Source organism: Monodelphis domestica, chromosome 1 (assembly GCF_027887165.1).
Source record: "Monodelphis domestica isolate mMonDom1 chromosome 1, mMonDom1.pri, whole genome shotgun sequence".
Taxonomy (NCBI): Eukaryota; Metazoa; Chordata; class Mammalia; order Didelphimorphia; family Didelphidae; genus Monodelphis; species Monodelphis domestica.
In genome coordinates this window covers 41,528,591-41,550,200 of record NC_077227.1, presented here as the reverse complement: position 1 = coordinate 41,550,200, position 21,610 = coordinate 41,528,591, and the positions used below count along the sequence as shown (strand labels likewise).

General features: G+C 38.8%; 1 protein-coding gene across 3 annotated transcripts in view; it reads left to right on the top strand.

Moving 5' to 3' along the window:
- Nucleotides 1–21,610, top strand: part of IQGAP1 (IQ motif containing GTPase activating protein 1) — a 111,291-nt gene that overhangs the window by 81,623 nt on the left and 8,058 nt on the right. For all 3 annotated transcript variants that reach the window (XM_007478075.3, XM_001364376.4, XM_016424586.2), the window contains 12 exons: nucleotides 1,272–1,435; nucleotides 2,514–2,738; nucleotides 5,003–5,143; nucleotides 5,230–5,314; nucleotides 6,629–6,861; nucleotides 8,352–8,484; nucleotides 12,260–12,362; nucleotides 12,707–12,842; nucleotides 13,393–13,480; nucleotides 15,563–15,775; nucleotides 16,115–16,281; nucleotides 18,176–18,298. In XM_007478075.3, coding sequence (XP_007478137.1) covers nucleotides 1,272–1,435; nucleotides 2,514–2,738; nucleotides 5,003–5,143; nucleotides 5,230–5,314; nucleotides 6,629–6,861; nucleotides 8,352–8,484; nucleotides 12,260–12,362; nucleotides 12,707–12,842; nucleotides 13,393–13,480; nucleotides 15,563–15,775; nucleotides 16,115–16,281; nucleotides 18,176–18,298 — 1,811 coding nt within the window. The remainder of the gene's footprint in view (nucleotides 1–1,271; nucleotides 1,436–2,513; nucleotides 2,739–5,002; nucleotides 5,144–5,229; nucleotides 5,315–6,628; nucleotides 6,862–8,351; nucleotides 8,485–12,259; nucleotides 12,363–12,706; nucleotides 12,843–13,392; nucleotides 13,481–15,562; nucleotides 15,776–16,114; nucleotides 16,282–18,175; nucleotides 18,299–21,610) is intronic.

Genomic DNA, 21,610 nt, shown 5'->3' with positions numbered 1-21,610 from the left:
GATTACTACCCTGGGTTATACAATGTAGTACTGCAGGATGAGAGAGGAGCAAATGTCCTGATTTTTTTTTGTTAATAGAAGATGATGGAGGCATATGAGCTTAACTTCAAGTCTTAGCAAACGTCTACAGTATTTACTAAAGAGATATTTGATGAACATCTAAAGAGGAAATGATGATAATCAAAGCTAATATGGATCCATGAACAATAAACCATTCTAAACTAACCTTTTTTTGGTTTGTTTGTTTTTGGATAGAGTTAATTCAGGAAAATGAATACTGTTAATGTCATTTACTTAGATTTCAGGAGAGCATTTGGCAGAATTTTTCTTGAAATTTTTGTGGATAAAATGGAGAAATGTGAGCACAATGATAGTATATTTAGGTAGGTTTAGAGCTAGTTGAATGGCCAGACCCAGAGAGTGGTCTTTGAATGAGTTGATAGCTTATAAGAACATTCCTAGTGGAAGGCCTCTGATATCTAGGCTTAGATCTATGCTGTGTAACATTTTTTTTATCAGTTGTTACTTAGATAAAATCATAGATTATATGTTTACCAAATTTCCTGGTTACTCAAAGCTGGAAAGAGACAGCCAATATAGTGAATAGTAGATTTCATATTAAAAATATATTGATAGACTAGAGCATCAGACTGAACTAAAAAAAAAGATCAAACATAGGTTTGATGTCAAGAAAAAATCACTAACCTTTGGAGCTACCTGAAATCATCACCAAGTGGCCAATTTGCTGGTGAGAAGTTGTTTTGTATTTAGCAAAAATGATCTTCAGAAAACAGAATCAATGGGTTGTGGAGGCCATGCTCCAAACCTTCCCAGTAGGACTTCCAAGGGCTTAAATTACACTCTTTTAAGAACTTAGTGTCCTTTTATTCTGAAAGAGGAGGAGGCCTTTTGTGGCTGGATGAGCTGATCTCTGAAGATTCTGGCAATGCAGAGATGGTACAAAACTGAACCTCGTCTGGAGCTTAACCATAGGTCTTTCTGAGATTTCTATTGACTTCTCTGCAGAGGGGAGAGGGAGATAATATGTCTTCATTTTCAAAATGAGAAAATGGAGCCATGGAGAGGGGAATTGACTTGCCTTGTGACACTCAAAAGTGTCATGTCCATAATTTGAAATCAGGTCCTCTATAATTGCAGAGCCATGGCTCTCTCTACTATGCCAGGCTGCTGGTGTTTCCGTTTTAGAAGTTCCCTAATACTTTGTTGTCTCCCTAACAATCTTTTTATCCTTTGGTTGCTTTAATCCACAGACCAACCCCACATATCTGGCCAAGCTGATTTTCCAGATGCCCCAGAACAAGTCCACAAAGTTCATGGATTCTGTGATCTTCACATTGTACAACTATGCCTCCAACCAGCGAGAAGAGTACCTGCTGCTGCGTCTTTTTAAGACTGCCCTCCAGGAAGAGATCAAGTATGTGTGTGTTTGTGTGGGCTGGCACTCAGGCCTTGTGGCCTGTCAGGGGCACCCATCTCCTCCCTCAGCACTCATGATTGGAGGTCAGGCTGCCTGCTCACCTGTCTCATGAATTGATGATTTTTCTGTTGTTTAGAAGAGGCTTTACACATCAGGCACAGAGGAGACCTCTTATGGATGTGACCCTGCCATTCCTGGGGCTGAGGGGGAGACTCACTGAGTCAGCTTGCATTTGGGGAACAGGGCTGCAAATGTGAATTTGCTAGGCTGTTCCAGAAGTATCCTGTTGAAGCTGACTTCTTGATTATCCATAGACTGCTCATTTGTTGTTATAACTCTGGGATCATTGACTGTGGGGGCTTTGTTGGAGCTTTTCACTGACTATCTTTCAATTCTTTCTCAGTAGTTGATGAAGAGGCATTTCTTTATTGTGTACTGTACCAGGGGCTATGCTAGGTCCTGGGAATACAAAACCAAAATGAAGCTGTCCTTTATCTCAAGGAGCTTATAGCATATGGAAGGAGGCATATTGTGCATAATGGGCATCCCAAAAGGCCCAAGGCTTAAAATGGAACTAAGGTTTTTGGGAGACCCTGTAAATAATTATATGTCAAATAGGGATAGGGACTGAATATATGATTTCAGGAGGGTAGGCAACTCCTCAGTAAGGAAACTCCATCTATCAACACTGGTTGGTATATATAAAATGAATATATAAAGATATGTTAAGTTGGATATGGAAGGCAGAGTTATACAGCCAGGAGGGAGCCAGAAATGCCTCGCATAGAAAGTGACACCTGAGCTCCACTTTGGGGGAGGGAGTTAAAGGAGGAGAGACAGATAGGCAAAGAGACTGGAGATGTACTCTTTTTCTCTTACCTTGTAATATTCCATTGTTTTCACAAATAATACTGTGTTTATTCTCCAGTCAATGAACATTTAATTTATTTCTAGTTTTTTGCTATTTCAAATAGCCTTTTTCTTTTATAACCATTGGTACGCCTAGAAATGGGGGTTTGTGTGTGTTGATAGAAGGTATGATCAGATTGTTTTCATTTTGTTTCTTCTCTTCCAGATCAAAGGTAGATCAGATTCAAGAGATTGTGACTGGAAATCCTACAGTTATTAAAATGGTTGTGAGCTTCAACCGGGGGGCTCGGGGCCAGAATGCCCTGCGACAGATTCTGGCTCCTGTCGTGAAGGAGATCATGGATGACAAATCCCTCAACATCAAAACTGATCCTGTGGATATTTACAAGTCTTGGGTTAATCAGATGGAGTCTCAAACAGGAGAAGCAAGGTCTAGTGATTTCAGCTTATCTTCTTTTCTCTTGGATATCTGCTATTCCTTGCTGTCTTTTATTTTGCTCTTCTAAGACTTGAGTTGTTCTTTGAGTAATATGTTAATGATAATTCAGGTTGTTTTCCATATGAGCCTATTCTTGCACCGAGGAGGTGGCTATATGGAATCACTTTGGTGTCTCTCTGAGCAAAAAAAAGAAAGGATGAGATAGTCTCCTGTGAGCAGCCAACCATTTAGTTAGGGGAACTAAAATGGTTGTTCATCTGGTAGGTGTGGCTATTCAGAACTAAAGGATGTTATAAAAGAAGACATTTCCCATGAAAAGGACCTCAGGACTTTAATGGTCTGTATAGTCAGGGTGAGTCAGGAGGGAGATGCTTTAGCCACAACCATGCCCTTTTGGTCTTCAGTAAGAGCAGCCTCATGCTCAGGAGTGAGGGCAACAGTCGTGTTGAGAGCATGCCCAAAGTATTCTGTTTGGGCTACTTCCTTTCGAAAGGGTGCTAGTGATGGTAATTAGAATTCACTTGATTACTGTTTTATATAATTCATTGACATAATAATAGGTTCATTTCAACAGACACTTACTGAGCATCTGCTACATAGAGAGTACTATTATTAGTCTCATGCTTCATTTTTGTACAGATTTTATCTGTTTTTTTAGTCCCTTTCATTTTCAGATGGTGGCCTCCCTCCCCCTTCCCCCTTGGAATGATATATCATGACACACTAGAATTGCTCATTACATTTTCCTGCAATTAACTTTCCACTTTGTGTTCTTTTCATTTACGTTATTCTAAATCACATGTTCTCCTGTTTCTACTTATTTTACTCTAGCAGTATAGCCCGATCTTTCTTGGCTTCTCTGAATTCCCCATATTCATATTTGTTGTTTCTTCTGACCCTATCAGATTCCTTTCCATTCATAAACCAGAATTTATTCATCTATTCCCTAAATAATGACAACCAAGTTGTTTCCAGTTTTCTCCTACCACAGAGAGCACTTTTGCCTTTCCTTAAAACAAATTCCCCATTATATAGTAGTGACAAGTCATGCTCAAAAAAGCGGTGGCTTGTCTGGGGTTATAAGAGCTTCAGAGCCAAGACTTCCAGGTTCTTTCTGCTCTCTGGCCTCCCAAGTAGGTGGCAAAGAAGGTGAGGGTATTTGGAATTGTGTAATGAGGAGCTAAAGCAACTGGAGTTAGTCAGGAGAAAACTTAGAAAGAATATGATAAGTTTTTCCATTGATTTAGGGCTGAAATGGACCTTAGAAATCATATGGGCCTCTCATATTATAGATTTCAGTTCAGCATAAGAAAAAAGTTAACCTAAATTGGATCCTAAATGACTTAAGTTTGGTCATATAGGTAGGGAACATGAGAGCATACCCATTATTTTAATTTCAAATCTAATGATCTCTCTACATAGTACCACATTAAGTTGCCTGAAAATGGAATTGGTTGTATCATTAGGTAGTACGTTCCTCATCATATAGATATATTCAAGTAGAGGATAGTTTTCCTTTTTCTATATTGATAGAGTAGATTTATGTAATGAGTTGCCTCAGATGACCTAAGTTTTCTGCCGTCTCTGAGCTTTTTTCATTTTGGGATCATCCTACTGAGGAGCCATTTTACATGTATTCTTACTTAAAGATAATCCAAGTATAGTCAGTTCTATAAATTTGTTACATTTGCTGGAACCAAAATGTTGAATGTTTTAAGAGCTCTTTGATTGAGCAAATATTTACAAAGTGTCTACTAGGCTATGTGATAGGGCACTGTGTAAGAGTCTTGTTATTGCAAGAGCGCTTGATATTAGACTTAGATTTGGTAAAAAGAGTACTTTTATTTTAGAAATTTAATAAATTATTTGGTACCAATAACCTTGAAGTTTTAATGCTTGCCCATTCATATTTCAAAACTCTGATGAGAAGTCATGGTTGACTTTTAATAGAAAATATAGACTTTTTTTGCTCTAATCTAAATTACCTGATTGCTTACTTTCTGTGGATAGTTGGGAGAAGCAACTGTGACCAGCTTTGAAGGGAGAGGCCATTGCCCCTTGATCTAGCACATAACTGATCATCTTAATACCCAGTGCTTGCTGATAAATCTCCAAATCTTACCTACATACCCTGTTTGAGAATGAATTCTGAAATTAGAGTTTGACACATTGCTCATGGAGGATGGGTGGCGTCTGCTTCAAGCTGCTTCTGAATGTTGGCCTGACCTAGTTCTTTATGTTTTCATTTTAAATAGTAAACTGCCATATGATGTGACCCCTGAGCAGGCGCTATCTCATGAAGAAGTGAAGACACGGCTTGACTCTTCAATTAGGAATATGAGGGCGGTGACTGATAAATTCCTCTCTGCTATAGTCGGCTCTGTGGACAAAATCCCGTGAGTGCAGTGAACTCCTGAGTCTGAGTTACCTGTTATTGCCTTCTTTTTCTTGGTCAATTCACTGAATCTTGTCCCTTCCATAGTTATGGAATGCGCTTCATTGCCAAGGTTCTGAAGGATTCACTGCATGAGAAATTCCCAGATGCTGGTGAGGATGAGCTCCTAAAGGTAAGAACCCACAGAAGGATGGACTTCATTACATGTTTGTGGAGAAATGCACAAAACTCAAATGCAGGACCTTAAAATTGATTCAATAAAAGTCTCTAAATATTCAATGTGAAAATGATTGATAATTTCCTTAGTGCAGTTATTTTAGCTAGTAGGGATGGTATACCAGAACTTGACCTAGAAAGGAAACTTCCTGTCTTGCAGTAAATTTCTTTGGGTCCTGTCTTTTCTCTATTGGATCCCTCCCTTTGCTGGTTGCTGGTGGAGGAGCTGCACATGTATTCCTTTCTGCTGGGAAAGTGGCTACTCTTTTTGCCTTATACTGCTGTGCTCTCTCTTTATTTTTTTCAAAACCTGAATGCTGTTTTCTCCTCTCTCCTAGTTCTGTGCTTTCCTACAAATGAGGCATCGATTCTAGACTTTCTCTTCAGGTGAATTAATTTTTTTTTTTCCTGAATGGAACTTTAGGGGAAAAGCTGAGAGTTTGCTTGAATCCTTCAATGAAGTAAGGGAATGTGTATTGAGTTACTACTCCACTTCATTAGTAGTAACACATGAGAAGCCTATGGTGTCAGGAGCAGGGTTGAACAAGATGTAGACTTTAACAACATGATTTGCTAATAATTAGATCATCCAAAAGGATTCATACTAACCATGTGTGATTATAATCCTTGAGGATTGTGTGCTCCTTTCTGATTCACAGATTGCTTTAACATTTTATTACATTTTGATCTCTATAACAATTATACAGAGTAGGAAGGGTGAATACTATGAGGAAGCTGAGACTCCTGTTCCTGATGCCCACATTCAGTGAGGAAGTTTGACATCAAGTCAAGTCAACCAGCGTTTATTAAGTTCATCCTGTGGATTGGGCACTGGAGTCCAAGTTAAGCCTTCTTTCTGCTCACTATACCTCTTCACTCACATATACTAACAGTTTTCAGTGAACACCTACAAATCTGAGTGCAAAAGATACATGTGACTGAGAATAGCCTTCTTCTTTTCAACTTGAGGGTTGAGAGAGATGCTCCAGTCGCCTAGAGGATAGATTTTAAATCTGCCACTTTTTATGTTCCAGGTCTGTTTCTTCAGTAGGCAGCTTTTTTCATTTCTGCTCTATTCCTTTTCTCTCACCTATTAGAGAAAGAAGCTTTTGGGTCAGTTTGGTTAATTGCTACACTGAAGGCAGCTTGAGAGAGAAACTGGACTTCTTCAGCAGTTGCCCCAATAGTTGACTTTGAAATATTTTCTTGTTTTCAATTTCATCAAGTGATCTTTGCCTCCCCTGGGTTTCTTTCCTGAACTTTTCCCCAGATTATCGGTAACCTACTCTACTACCGGTATATGAATCCAGCCATCGTGGCTCCTGATGCTTTTGACATCATTGACCTCTCAGCAGGAGGCCAGCTCACCACAGATCAACGAAGAAACCTGGGTTCTATTGCAAAGATGCTCCAACATGCAGCCTCCAATAAGATGTTTTTGGGAGATAATTCTCACCTAAGCATAATTAATGAATATCTCTCTCATTCCTACCAGAAATTCAGGTACAGAGGATGTTACTGAGTGGGATAAACAGTTATGCAGAGACAAAATTAATAACCAGGTGTTTTCAATGTTCCTGGGTTGGTATCATATAGATTATTTTTCAGATAGGCTCACTAGGGGAAGTTTGGGAGAGTAGTGGTGGGTTTTAGGGGAAAGATAATGAAGTTAATTTTGGATATGTTAAATTGGACATGTGTCCGGTATGTCTAATTTGAAATGTCCACTTAGCATTGATGGTGCATGATTGAAGCTCATGGGAGAGGTGGGCTGGACACATAAATCTGGGAATCATCATATGATACTCTAGAGATGATAATTAAACTCTTGAGAGCTGAGGTCTCCAAGACAGTGTAGAAAGAAAAGAGTGAGGGACTCAGGATAGAGCCTTGCATAATACCTACCATTTGGGAGTATTATCTGGATGATGAACCAGCAAAGGGTGCTAAACAGTGTAGTTAGATTGAAGAAAAACCAAGAGGGAGTAATGTCGAAAAAGCCTATAGAAGATCATATATCCAGGAGGATATGGTGGGTATCAGTTTCGGTTACAGTTGCTTAAATTGCAAAAGATGGGGACTGATAAAAACTAATCATATTTGAAAATTAGAGAAGTTGTTGGTAACTTTGAAGAGAGCAGCTTTAATTGATTTTGAAACCATTTCACATAGGGCTTAGATGTTAATGAGAAGTAGAAGTGATGATTATAGATGCCTTTTTTTGAGGAGTTTAACTGAAAAAGAGCAGATAGAGGATGATATTTTGAGAGTGGTGGGATCTTTTTTTAACAATTGGGAAAACTTGGGCATGTTGGAAAATAATAGAGAAGGAACCAGCATGTAGAGAGAGTTGAAGATTAATGAGAAGAGGGATCATTGAATTTGTAATGTTCTGGGAAAAGATATGTAGAGGGGGGTGACCTTGCCATGGAGAAGGACCATTTGTCACCTGAATTGAGGGGAGTGGAGAGGAGGGAATATAGATGATGATGTCAATCAATTTGGAGAAAAGAATAGCTTCAGGTTTTTTTTTGTTTGTTTGTTTGTTTTGAGTAAAATAAGTGTCTTAGTAAAGTACTATTTTCCCCCACCCCCCAATTCATTGGGGAAGAGTCAGGATAGAGGCAATGACCATATTTAGTGAAATGAAAGACTATTGGGTCAGACCTGAACTTTTTAAACTTAAGGCTCTGTCTGGGCTTGTATATAAGGAATTAAATTGTATATGCCAGCATACACATCTCTGGGAAACTGATAAAAGCCTAAATGATGGTCTTGTTGCATTGGGCATCCAGTGAGGATGAGGAATGATGGGGACAGGGTTATCTGTGGAGAGAAAATGTAATAGCAGTGTCACACTGTTGACTTAGCAATTCCACTTAGATTCCTTCTACATCTTGGTGTTATTTGTGGACTTCTGACTGGGAGAATTATAAATAATTCCCTTGACATATTTCTTATCTGGTAATCATTTGTGTGTGTGCTTTCTGTAGACGTTTCTTTCAAGCTGCATGTGATGTGCCAGAGCTACAGGATAAATTTAATGTTGATGAGTATTCTGATTTAGTGACTGTCACCAAGCCAGTTATCTACATTTCTATTGGTGAAATCATCAATACCCACACAGTAAGTGTCCCTTTTCCCCCCTAGTCCCTGGACTCCATCATTCTGCCTTCAAATGCTCTTTGGACATTGGGATAATGTAAGCATGGGAGGGGAGAGGTCTAAATGCTTTTCTTCATGTGCTCAGAAGGTTCCCTCCTCAGTCCTTGACACTTGTAAGGGGAGGTGTTGATTTTGCTAGTATTTCTGCAGGAGGACTTTGTAGTCAAAAGTGAAGCTGATGTATAAAGTCTGGCAACATGGACCAAAATTTCAATGAAAATTTGATGATAAAAGATGATGATGATAATTTTAACTTGAATTTCTATATTTTTTAAGATTTGCAAATCACTTGATAAGCATTTATTAAGTTTTGTCCTCACATCTTCCCTATCATATGGGTGATGTTATTAACCCATTCTACAGATGGGGAAACAAATTCAGAAATGATTAGTGACTTGCTGAGAGCAATGTAGCTATGTATTTTCATGGATTTGAATTTCAGTCTTTCTGCCTCTGAAGCCCAGGTGTATGTGTCTCTCCCTCTCTCAGTCTCTCTCTCTCTGTCTCTCTGTCTCTCTCTCTCTCTCTCTCTCTCTCTGTCTCTCTTTCTTTCTCTCTGTCTCTCTTTCTCTCTGTCTCTCTCTCTCTCTCTCTCATCATCTCTGTCTCTTGTAAGCATAAATTCAGAGATCAGAGAAGACACAGAAGATCCCAAATCCTGTGTGGTCCTACTTAGGGAGAATGTTGGCCTGGAAATCAGGAAGACCTGTGAATTTTACCTCATGTGAGCTCCAGGGTTATTATTTCTCCCATTTTTTGGAAGAGGAAATAAGAGCTGCAGAGAGTGAGGATCAAATGAAACCAAGCCTGAAAATGTTTTCTCAGTCTTAAAATGTCATTCAAGTTGCTACCATTATCGTCATTTATCATCATCTTCATCATCTTATTATTGTTATTGTTATCTGCCTGTTTAAAATGTCTCCACTGATGATGTTTCTGGTTGCTGCCCTGGGAACTAACTGAGAAATGTTAGGCCAGCAACCCTTTCAGGAATCTCTAAAAGCAGTAGCAACAGAGAACTTTGCCCCACTGGAAATCAGTATACACATCTACTTCTGTCTGCTAGCTCCTGAGCAGCATAATGTCTTACTGGGGTTATTTCTGGATGCTTCTTTCCTTTTTTGGAATTAAGATTATATAATGATCCCTCAACTATCACAGGTGTTACGTTCTAGAAACCCTGTGATAGGTAAAAATCCGCAGAGTAGCAGCATTATGTTTATTTAGTTATTTATATATATGTTAGTTATATATAAATACATATATTATATTTATAATATTTATATGTATATTAAGGCTTTATAAACCCTTCCCAGTCTCCTATAAACCGTTTCCATACTCTTATTAACCTTTCCCACACTCTTATAAACACTGAGCCAATCAGTGCCCAGGATACAGAGCACAGTGCTGTGGTTGGTTGCCTTTCATTCCATCAGCCTATAGTACATCATGTATAATCTCACGTTGGCAAACTGACGCAAGCAGTATTGGTGTACTGCGTTTCCATTGTGTACAGTATGATATTCATCTGCAAATTCCTTCAATACAGCAGAAACTTCACAATACAGAATTAGATTTTTCTTTTTAAACCCATGCTACAGTGAAGCTATGATAAGTGAACCATGATATAGCAAGGGATGACTATACGCTATGTTTTTCCTTAGCTCTGTCAATCATTCTATATCTTTCTTACAGTTTCTATTTTGTTATTCGTAATATTATCTTGAAAACTTCCTGTTCTTTCTTATACCCTCTTTTTTTGTTTGGAACCTTTTGCATTTTTTCATCTATCCTTCATGGCCTACATTGATTTTTGCTACCAATATCTTTTCTTTATTGTTTTCTAAACCCTTACCTTCTGTCTTAGAATCAATATTTAATATTGATTCCAGGACAAAAGAGTGGTAAGGGCCAGGCAATCAAAGTTAAGTGAGTTGCCCAGGGTTATATATCTAGGAAGTGGCTGAAGCCCAATTTGAACCCAGGACCTCCCCATGTTCACATGTTCAGATCTGGCTCTCTATCCACTGTACAACAGGCTGTCTCCACTATGGCATCATGTATGCTTGATCAAGTTGTCCTTAGAGTATTTTTTCCCTAATTATGTAACATGAATTCCATTGGTAAGAACTAATAATCAAATAAATATTAATTTGTAATTTTATTTACTCTTGATGGAGTTGTCTGATAAACTGTTGGAAATGTAGTTCTGGAGCACAGGGAGAAAGTCTAGGCTTAGAGAGTTACCCACATAGAGGAGTGAATGATATCACTAAAAAATGGGTATAGAATTTGAAGATAAGAAGGCCAAGGATAGAATTTTGTGAAATACTTAGGGAACAGGAACTGCAAAGGGGAGTCAATAAATTAGACATAGTAGTCTTGAAAGAGTCAGAAGAGCCATGGACATGTGGTACCTTACCAATAAGAAAGAGAGTGGCAGGAAGGAGGCAGTAGATAGGGCAGCCCCTAAGATGATCCTCTGAGGCTAAAGGGCACTCTGTGGAAACCAGTGTTTTTTTTTGTTGTTGTTGTTGTTTTTTAACTATTAATTAGGTAGATGATTTTATTCCTTCAAATATGGAATATTTTTAAAATATTCCTTTTGTACTGCCCTTTTTTCTCCCTTATGTCACATGAGAAGCCAATACATACAATTGAAATTCTTATTTTTATTTGAGTGGTTTTCTGAAAGTTTATCATTTTTTTCTTAACACACCATAATCTATTAAATTATTTGCTCTTCTAAATAGAAGCTAATTGAAAACTACCTTATATTTTAAAATATGCCTTTTAAAAAAAGGATTTTATTTTGCCAATTACATGCAATAGTAATTTTCAACATAACATATGTTTATTAAAATTTTAAAATCCAAGAGGATTCTTCCCCTCTCCTAGAGATGATATACAACTTGATTTGGGTTATACATGTATTATGAAAAACATGCTTCTATATTGGTCATTGTTGTAAGAGAATACTTATATAAAACCAAACTCCCAATTAGAAACACAAACTAAAGTGGAAAAGTATGCTTTAATCTTCATTCCAGTTCTCAATAAATAGTTCTTTCTCTGGAGGTGGATAGCATTCTTTTTCATAAGTCCCTCAGAATTGTCCTGGATCATTGTATTGCTGATAGTAGCTAAGTCTCACATTTGATCATTCCACATTATCGCTTTTACTATGTACAGTGTTTTCATGGTTCTGCTTATTTCTCTCTGTATCAGTCCATGTAGGTCTTTCTACCTTTTTCTGAAGTCATCCTGCTCATCATTTCTTATAGCACAATAATATTACATCACCACTACATACCATAATTTGTTCAACCATTCCTCAAATTGATGGAAATCCCCTCAACTTCTCACTTTTTGCCACCACAAAAAGAGCTACTATAAATATTTTTGTACACGTAGATCCTTTCCCCTTTTTTATGATCTCTTTGGGATACAGACCCCGTAGTGGTATTACTGGATCAGAGGATACACTGTTTTATAGCCCTTTGGACATACTTCAAATTGCCTTCCCAAATGGTTAGATGATTCACAACTCCACCAACAATATATGTGTCCTAATTTTGCCAATATGTGCTTCTTTTGATAGTCTTTTCTATTGGACATAAACTCACTGAAGGCAGGGACCATACTTTCTTTTATTTTTAAATAAAGTACTATGCTTAGAAGTGTAAGTAGTTAGACTGGGTAAACTACACCTCTTTGACAGCAATGTTTGCTTTAGTTGCTTTTAGATCACCAGGATGCCATTGCCCCTGAACATAATGATCCCATCCATGAGCTACTGGATGATCTTGGGGAAGTGCCTACCATTGAATCCCTTATAGGTGAGTATTTTTCCTTTTTTCTTCTGGGGGGTGGGGGTGGGGTGTTGGTCCAGGCTAGAGGGAGTAAAAGAAAGAATTATAATCTTAATTTGCATTGGAAGTGGTTCAATGTTCCAAGTTCTGGTATATCAAGTCATTGAGATTGAATAGAAATCATCCTTATTCTGGATTCTTTGGTGCTTCTCATTTGAAAGGCACAGATGTTGTTACTAGTGGTGATTGTTCTTGTTCCATTAGGGAACTTTTTGTATTCTAGCATCAGGGGAAAAAAATTATCTTGAATCTTCTCATATATTTCTCCTTTACCCAATATCATTCTATTAATTTATTCTTCCCAAATGTAGGGGAAGGTTCTGGTAATTTAAATGACCCGAATAAGGAGGTGCTGGCTAAGACAGAAGTATCTCTCACACTGACGAACAAATTTGATGTGCCCGGAGATGAAAATTCAGAAATGGATGCTCGGACCATCTTGCTTAAGTGAGTATTGAATTTTGCAATTAGTAGGAGTGATAAAGCTAAATTAATCTTTTAGTCTTGGTGACTGAGGGTGTTTGGCTTATGCTTCATAATTGCTCTTTGACTTGCCCTGCCACTACAGGACTTATCTACCTTGTTCTTTTAATTAAATGACTGACATGAGGGGGCAATTGGGTAACTCAGTGGATTGAGAGCTAGGCCTAGAGATGGGAGGTCCTGGGTTCAAATCTGGCCTCAAGACACTTCCCACCTGTGTGACCCTGGGCAAGTCACTTAACCCCCATTGCCTAGTCCTTACCACTCTTCTGCCTTGTAACCAATAAACAGTATTGATTCCAAGACAGAAGGTAAAGGCTTAAAATAAATAAATAAAAATAAATGACTGACATGAAATTGTTTTTCTGGAAATCCTCTGTCCCACAGAGTTCCATTTTCTTGAAAACTGCATAAATACCCATGAGGAACCTTGGAAAAGATTAGCAGTGTTTGAATTGCTATTACATAGGTCGGTTTAAGATGAATTTTGAAACGCTTTTTTCTTTTACTTCAGTACAAAGCGTTTAATTGTGGATGTCATCCGGTTCCAACCAGGAGAGACACTAACTGAGATCCTTGAAACACCTACTACCAGTGAACAGGTACAACTCAGACTATTCATTCTAAGCTGTTTTTATTAAACTAAGCTCACAAAGAGGATGAGTGCTCTATCCTTAGGAGGGTCTGAAAGCCAAGTGAGATGATATGAGGTGAAAACATCCAGGTGGTTACTGGGAAAATTTGGGTGGGTGGGAAAGAAGGGTAAAATATTTAAAATATGCCCATAGCAAAGGAGGCCATTTTTGGAAGTTTAGAGTGGTAAACCTTGGTATGTATGCAGAATGTGTGTATGTATGCACATGGGTAATAAAGGTGCTATATGAATGGGAGGTTGGGGCTAGTTGACTTTGATTTGATTTTATGTAGAATTTTCAGTTAACCAGCATGGTACACAACTAGTACTACTATTTATAATATTACTATATGTTATTACTATTATACTTTTATAAGACTTTTATAAGAATCAGGCATGGTTAATGGCTCTAAGTGGCTCATGATGCTGATGGATTTAGTCAAATTATAAATCAGAACAGATCATCAGGGGCTGTGAATGCTAGATAAAGGAGTTTGAATTTGATGCACTAGCAATGAGAAGATGAATAAGATGATAAAATGATACTTAAGAAAGATGAATCTGGTAGCCATATGGAGAATAACTTGTAGAGAAAAACTGGTCAAGAACCTTTTTAAGTGGTTTAGGCATAAAATAAGATCAGGACTAGAATGATAGTTTTGTGAATGGAGAGAAAAGAGAGAGTGAGAAACATCACAAAGCCAATTTTGAAAGGTCCTGGCACTGTGATGTAGTCCAAGGTGACACTGGACTTGGGGAGGCAGGAGATCTTGGTTATAGATCTGGTATTTCCCTTCACTAGCTTTGAGACTTTGGCCTCATTTTTCTCATCTGCAAGATGAAGAAATTGAATTATATGATTTCTTATGGTTTCTTCTAGTCCTAGTGAATATGTGCATCAAGGGGACAGATTGTACTTAAGATGACTTTTAAACTTAGACAACTAGGTAAGTAGTGTTTCCAAAGCAGAATTGTGAAGTTAGGAACATGGGTTAGTTCTGTTATATAGGAAATGATGATAGGATGTTAAAAATAACTATTTTCTAGGTAGCTCAGATTCTGAGACTTGAACCTGGCTAGGAGGTCTGGTCTAGAGATGGTGATTTTGGAGGCACCGTTTTAGAGGTGATGAGCTCAAAGAGTGGGTGAACAGATGTGCATATATATATATATATATATATATATATGGACATTACATAATAAAAAGTTTTCAAAGTGCTTTTAAAGCATTTCATTTTATTGTTGCAAGAAACAGATGCTATTATCTGTAATTTTAGAGATGAGGAAACTGAAGCAAACAGATTAAATGATATCCCTAGGGTCACCCAGCTAATAATACATGTCTGAGATCATATTTGAACTCAGAGCTAGTGCTCTATCAGCTGTGCCATCTACCAGCCTCCTAAAAGTAGGAAAAAGAACTAGCAAATCTTTTCAAAAGAGAGATTTTAGAAGTAGGTAAAGAACCATGGAGAAGGAGCTTCAGGGAAGCTGGAGGTGGGATACAGAGGGGATAATGTACAATAATCAAATAATATTGAGAGCTGACTTAAAGACATTGTTTCTGACTCAAAGATGGTCATGGTTACCTTTGAAGAAAATCTTTGAGTAGAATTGGAGGGACAGAAGGTTTTAGATGGGATGGTTGGTTAGGAAGTGAGGGCAGCAAATCTGTTTAGCTGTTAAGAAATGGACAGTATTTAGGAGAAATAGGAAGTATTGGTAATTTCACACTGTGGCATAGAGTTAGAGAATTTTAAGGCTGACCATTTCTAACCTCATTACTCTGTTGATTTATCAGAGTGAGGGTTTGGAAAGACTTATAAGGGGGCAGGCAGTACAGTGCAGGAAAAAGAAATCTGTTTTACATAATAAAAAATCTGACTTCCAATCCCAAACCTTTCCCAGATTATTGCCTCTTGTGGCTTCCTCATCCATAATTAGAATTCATCTCCAATGTTATGATACCTGGATAATTCTAAATAGAATATACCTAGTTGATTAGAGATATCAGAATGGGGTTGCTGGAACTTTTCTTTCTATTTCTTAGGAAACAGAACATCAAAGAGCTATGCAGAGGCGAGCTATTCGTGATGCCAAAACTCCTGACAAGATGAAAAAAGCCAAATCTTTTAAGGAAGATAGTAACCTGAGCCTCCAAGAGAAGAAGGAGAAGATCCAGTCGGGTTTAAAGAAGCTGGTAGAACTGGGGACAGTAAACCCAAAGAACAGATACCAGGAATTGATCAATGATATTGCCAAGGTAAGGGCTATTTGTGGAAGTGGGTGCTCAGGTGAGTAACCTTCCTTCTGGTGATGGGATGATTGTGGTGTACCCTCAAGTGGAAGAATTCCCATTATAACCCCTTTATGTGGAATAATACACTTTGGCCTGCTCCCAGGGGCAAATTTTACTAGGTTTCAAATTCTTTATCAGTCTAGTATATCTCCAAAGTGTACATGAAATCAGAATTCTTTATATTTCTCAATAGAATGTTAATTGTTTGGCTGCCTTCAAAGTAATGGAAGAATCCAGAAGTGTTTTGTTGACCTTTTTTGTTTGTCTCTTGCTTAGTTAGTCTTGATCCTATATTTTCTGTAGGACATCCGGAATCAGCGGAGGTATAGGCAGAGGAGAAAAGCTGAACTGGTTAAATTGCAGCAGACCTACAATGCTTTGAACTCCAAGGCCACATTTTATGGCGAGCAAGTGGATTATTATAAAAGTTACATCAAAACATGCTTGGATAACTTGGCCAGCAAGGGCAAGTAAGTATTTTGCAGAGATCTGAACTGGTAAGAGAACAGGCTAGGAAAGTAGTAGGAGAATTAAGAGAGTGATCTATCACTATTCTTGAGTCATTTGATTAGAATATTATAATAATATGATCAAACTAGGCCAGGATTACTATAACACAATAGATAACTTCCTTTTTTTAATATCATTTTGAGGGTGCCAGAAAGGCTTCCTTACACTCATCTTAACTTTTACTGAAATTCATGGTTGGAAAATTTGAGATGGAAGCGATCTTCATGAACATATAATTAGGGGGGCAGCTGGGTGGCTCAGTGGATTGAGAGCCAGGCCTGGAGACAAGAGGTCCTAGGTTCAAATCTGGCCTCAGCACTTCCCAGCGATGTGACCCTGTGCAAGTCACTTAACCCCCATTGCCTCGCCCTTGCCACTCTTCGGCCTTGGAACCAATGCACAGTTTTGTATTGACTCCAAGGTAGAAGGTAAGGGTTTAAAAAAAACCAAAAACAACAAAAAAAACCATATAGTTAGGCCACTCCTTCATTTGATAGATGAGGTAGTTGAAATCCAGATAGAGATACATATTATGGCCTGATTCTACCATTATAGGTTTTTTTTTAATTGAGGTCATTTGAGTTTTTAAATCTTTTGTTGTGATACCGATAGTTTTGGGAAAGTTGTTTAATTAGTCTTTTTGCCTTTTTTGATCTCTTTGTTATCCTGAAAACGCTTGACCATGCTTTACTTCTTGAAACTCTCTTCCAATGACTTCTTATGACATTTGAACTTTTTTTTTTTTAACTCTTACCTTCTGTCTTAGAATCAATACTGTATATTTGTTTTAAGGCAGAAGAGTGGTAAGTGCTAGGCATTGGGGGTTAAGCGACTTGCCCAGGGTCACACAGCTAGGAAGTGCCTGAGGCGAGATTTGAACCCAGGACCTCCCGTCTCTGGGCCTGGCTCTCAATCTACTGAGCCACCCAGATGCTCCCTCATTTTTATTTTTAACCTTTACTTTTTGTCTTAAAAACAACTCTTAAGACAGAAGGGCAAGGGCTAGGCAAATAGGGTTAAGTGATTTGTTCAAGGTCACACAGCTAGTAGGTGTTTTAGGGCAGATTTGACTTCAGGAAAATGAATCTTCCTGACTCCAGGCATATCCACTGTGCCACTTAACTGCCCTCTCTTCAAAATAAGTTGCTTAAATTTTATCTTTTCCTCTACCTTTCTATTGTTGCCACTAAAGTCCAGACCCTTCTCTGTCACCCCTTGCTTTGATTATTCACCCAACTAGTTTCCCTGTCCTATACTGTCTGTTTATTCTAGTTACCGAGCTATGAATGAGGTGCAAATCTTTTTTCCCAGAGGTGCTTCCTGCCCCAAATTCCAAGCTGTTCTGCATCCCTCAGCTTAGTTCTCCTTACTAAAATGGCCTTCATTATATCACATCCTTGTTCATTAACTTATAATGATTCTCCTTTCCTTATTAAGTCCATAGTGTCTTGATCTGGGATTTAAGTTTTTATACCTATACTAAATTAGTTAGTGAGCATTTTTCTTTTTTACCATCATCTATGTATACACCTTCATCTTAGATGCAGTGGGGAAATACAGGGGAGATATTAGTTGTGAATGGAAATTTTGTATGAGCAATTTTATTTTGCAGATCAGTCCTAGATACTGAATGAATTACTGAACTTGAAAATGAGTCCCAAGAATGGAATTAGAACTTGGAGCCAAGATTAGCCAGTTTGTGATGCAGATCACTGTGCCATTTTGACTCCATTTGGATTTGATTATTCCTTTTAAAAAGGGAAACTTCTTTTTTTGACCCATGACCTCCTATTCCTGGACCATTTACTGAGATTAGGCCTGGGGTATATATATGCTCCTGTTCTGTTTCCACAGAGTGTCTAAAAAGCCAAGAGAGATGAAAGGAAAGAAAAGTAAAAAAATCTCCCTGAAATACACAGCTGCACGACTACATGAGAAAGGAGTTCTTCTGGAAATCGAGGACCTGCAAGTGAATCAGTGAGTGTCCAATTGACTTATCTAAATTTTATTTTCAGGGAGCTGATCTGTATGTAGATGTTTATCTTTTTTGTGCTGTATTGACTTTACATCTCATAGAGGTGATCATTTGAATGTTGTTTTAAATTTTCTATCTTATCAAGAAATCCCATGCTCAAAGCATACATTGCAAAGGCCACAAGTGGGGCTAAGGCAAGTTCCTTTTTTTTTTTTAACTTTTACCTTCCATCTTAGAATTAATACTATGTATTAGTTCCAAGGCAGAAGAGTGGTAAGGGCTAGGCAAGAGGGGATTACGTGACTTGCCCAGGGTCACACAGCTAGGAAGTGTCTGAGGCCAGATTTGAACCCAGGACCTCCCATCTCTAGGCCTGGGGCTCTATCCACTGAGCCACTGAGTTGCTCCCTAAGGTGCCTTCCTTTGAAAGCACTATGCGTCCATTATTCTAATGACTAAACCTTGTGTAAAGGGAATTTCATTCCTTTCCCCTCCTGGATTATTTGAACCAGTTCATCCCATTTTGCATGCTGATGTTACATTCATGAATGTGAAACAGGAATATGAACTGTTATAGTGAAAATCACCTTTAAAGATTGATATAATATTACACTATGGTTGCCAAGGAATTTACTTATGAAATTCCTAGAATGAAACACTCTAGTCAGAATGGAGTTTGTGGTGGTTTAATCACAATGGGAGTAAGAAAGAAGGAAAGAGGGGGAAAAGGAAAAAGGTTAAGTCAACCTCTGGCAGAGCCAGAGGGAGTTTAGGCCCGAAGGCCAAGGTAGAAAGGAGAATCAGTCCTTGACTCACGTGACCGATCTGAAGGAAAGCTGTCAGTGGGCCTCCTCCCTGCTCAAGTTCCTAGAACGAACTGTCGCCTAGCCCCTGTCCACAGGAAGTCAGCGAATTCCAGGCTGTTCCCTACCTCACTTTCTCTGCCTCACAAGTGCCAATGGTGTCTCAAGCTTGGCTTAGGACAGCCCAGGTGGGCAGTTAGTTATTTCTGATTTGTCATTCACTAGTACATACTCATGTAGTGTGGGTGTATACAATTTTGGGTGCTAGACCAAGCAAGATGGAGATTCAAAAATCACAGTGCGTGGGACTGGGGATAAGAAGGGTAGTACAAGACTTGCGCCTCTCTATTCCTTGGAACGGTGGTTCAAGAGACTGGCTGATAGCCATGCAGGTAGAGCAGTCACGTGGTCAGACTTAAGTCAGAAAATAGGCTTTAAACTTCTCAAGTGATTCTTAATAAATTATGGAAAATAAGAACCTGGAGTTATTAATTTAAATCTAACAATCTCATTACATTGCTTGTGCCCGAAGTATTTCTAAATTGTCAGAGTTCCACTTTTGGCTATCTCAAGTCCATGAGCAGCAATCTTGTGGAGTCCTCAGTTTCTCTTTTCCAAATGTCATGCCCATTTATGTAGTTCTTACTGAATCTTGTCAAAGAGAATTAAGGAGCCAGATGAACCAGAGACCAGCTAGAGGGACACTGCATTCTCCTACCTTAGCCCAAGAACCTGTAACTTAATATATTTTTTTCATTGGCAAGAGCTTATCTAGTGCAGCGAAGTGGCCGAGTCAGTAGAGAGCCAGGTCTGTAGTCATGAGGTTTAAGTCACTTAACCCCAGTTGCCTAGCCCTTACTGCTCTATTGACTTAGAACCAATACTTAATATCTAAGACAGAAAGTTAAAGGTTAAGGGAAAAAATCATTTATCTAGTCTCCTTTGTCTTTATCCCATAACTCTTTTGACCTCATGCCACCTCTTTTACCTGGACTTTCTCATTATCATCCATAGCAACACACATTTATTTAACACTTCTTGTGGACTAAGGTCCTGTATTAGTTTCCCCTTGGACTTTTCCTGATTCATTAAAGGAATAAGTGGCCCCTTATGGCTCATCACAGCACATTAATGATTAGCCCAAAGTCTGGTCCTCCACAAATGGGAGTTTTCCCATCCCTAGGCAAAAGAAGAGAAGGGTCCCAGGCCTTGCAGGGAGGCATCCAGGCTGTGCTCTGCATCCACTCCTGATTAGGCCCTGTGCCAAGTGTTCCTCACAATAACTTTGGGAAGTACGTGCTATTGTTATCCCCATTTTACAGTTCTGGAAACTGAGGTAAACAGAAGTTAAGTGACTTGCCCCTAAGGTCCCACAGCTAGTAACTGCCCGAGGCTGGATTTGGCCTCCAGAGGGAGAGTGTTGGACTTTCTGGGCCTCTTATCCCAGGATCTGGGCTATGACCATTTCTCCTCATTTCCCCAGCCTGTGGGTGATGCTTCCTGTGTTCACTTTTACTGTTCCATCCAGGTGGCATGTGATGTAAGTTGTCTTTTTTAAGGATTATGCTGGCTGGATTTTTTTCATACAGTTACTTGAAACCAAGGGAAGCCACCCTGTGCCCTTCAGAGATTTATATGGTGTTTGGAGCCATTGAGAACAAGCTTTCAGTTCTTTGTGGGCCAGCCAATTTCTAAGTAATCCTAACCAACTGATTCTCTGATTGGATTATTTTTTGGTCCAATTCTGTGATTTTGTCAGAGTGAGGAGCTTCCCAGTTCATTCTCCTCATTCCATTCTATTTCTGCCAGCAATAGACAGTTGGCTAGGCTTGTGGAGGTCACATGATTGCCCAGGTAATGTGGGGACAGTCCGTTGGAGGTGGGGCTTGTGCCTGGGTCCTGCTGACTTGCTGGCCCACTCTGGCTGTCTGCTGGCCAGATGACAGTCATTCTTCAGGTCAGACTGCAGGCATTTGAGCTGCAGCAGCGAGCTCATACATTCTGCTTTCCAGGTAGTATTCCTTGGACTCGGGTACCTTAGAGAATCTTCTTTCACCAGAAAGTTCCCTCTCTTGAGTCCAGCTGGGACACATCGCCCATTTTGTGACATTTGTTGCATTTTACTTTCAAAGAAAAGATACCCTATGACACTTTTTCCTTGAATACACAGAGATTGTGTCACATTTCAGTTTTTTTTTTTAACTAAATTCTGGTTTCCATGCTATTTAGGAAACTGTAGGCTGATCTCTTATAAGACTGGCACCAGAATGTACAGTAGGGCACACACATAAAAGCTTAGATTCCTAAAAATCAAGCAGATAAGAAAGAATACCTGTTTATAACACCTGATGGTTTCATGGCTAAAGAAAGATAATTACAAGGAAGTAAATAATTTCTTTTTAATCCTTACCATCTATCTTAAAATTGGTATTAAGTATCCATTCCAGTGTATGCAGCAGAGCAGTAAGGGCTAGCCAGTTGGGGTTAAGTGACTTACCCAAGGTCACATAG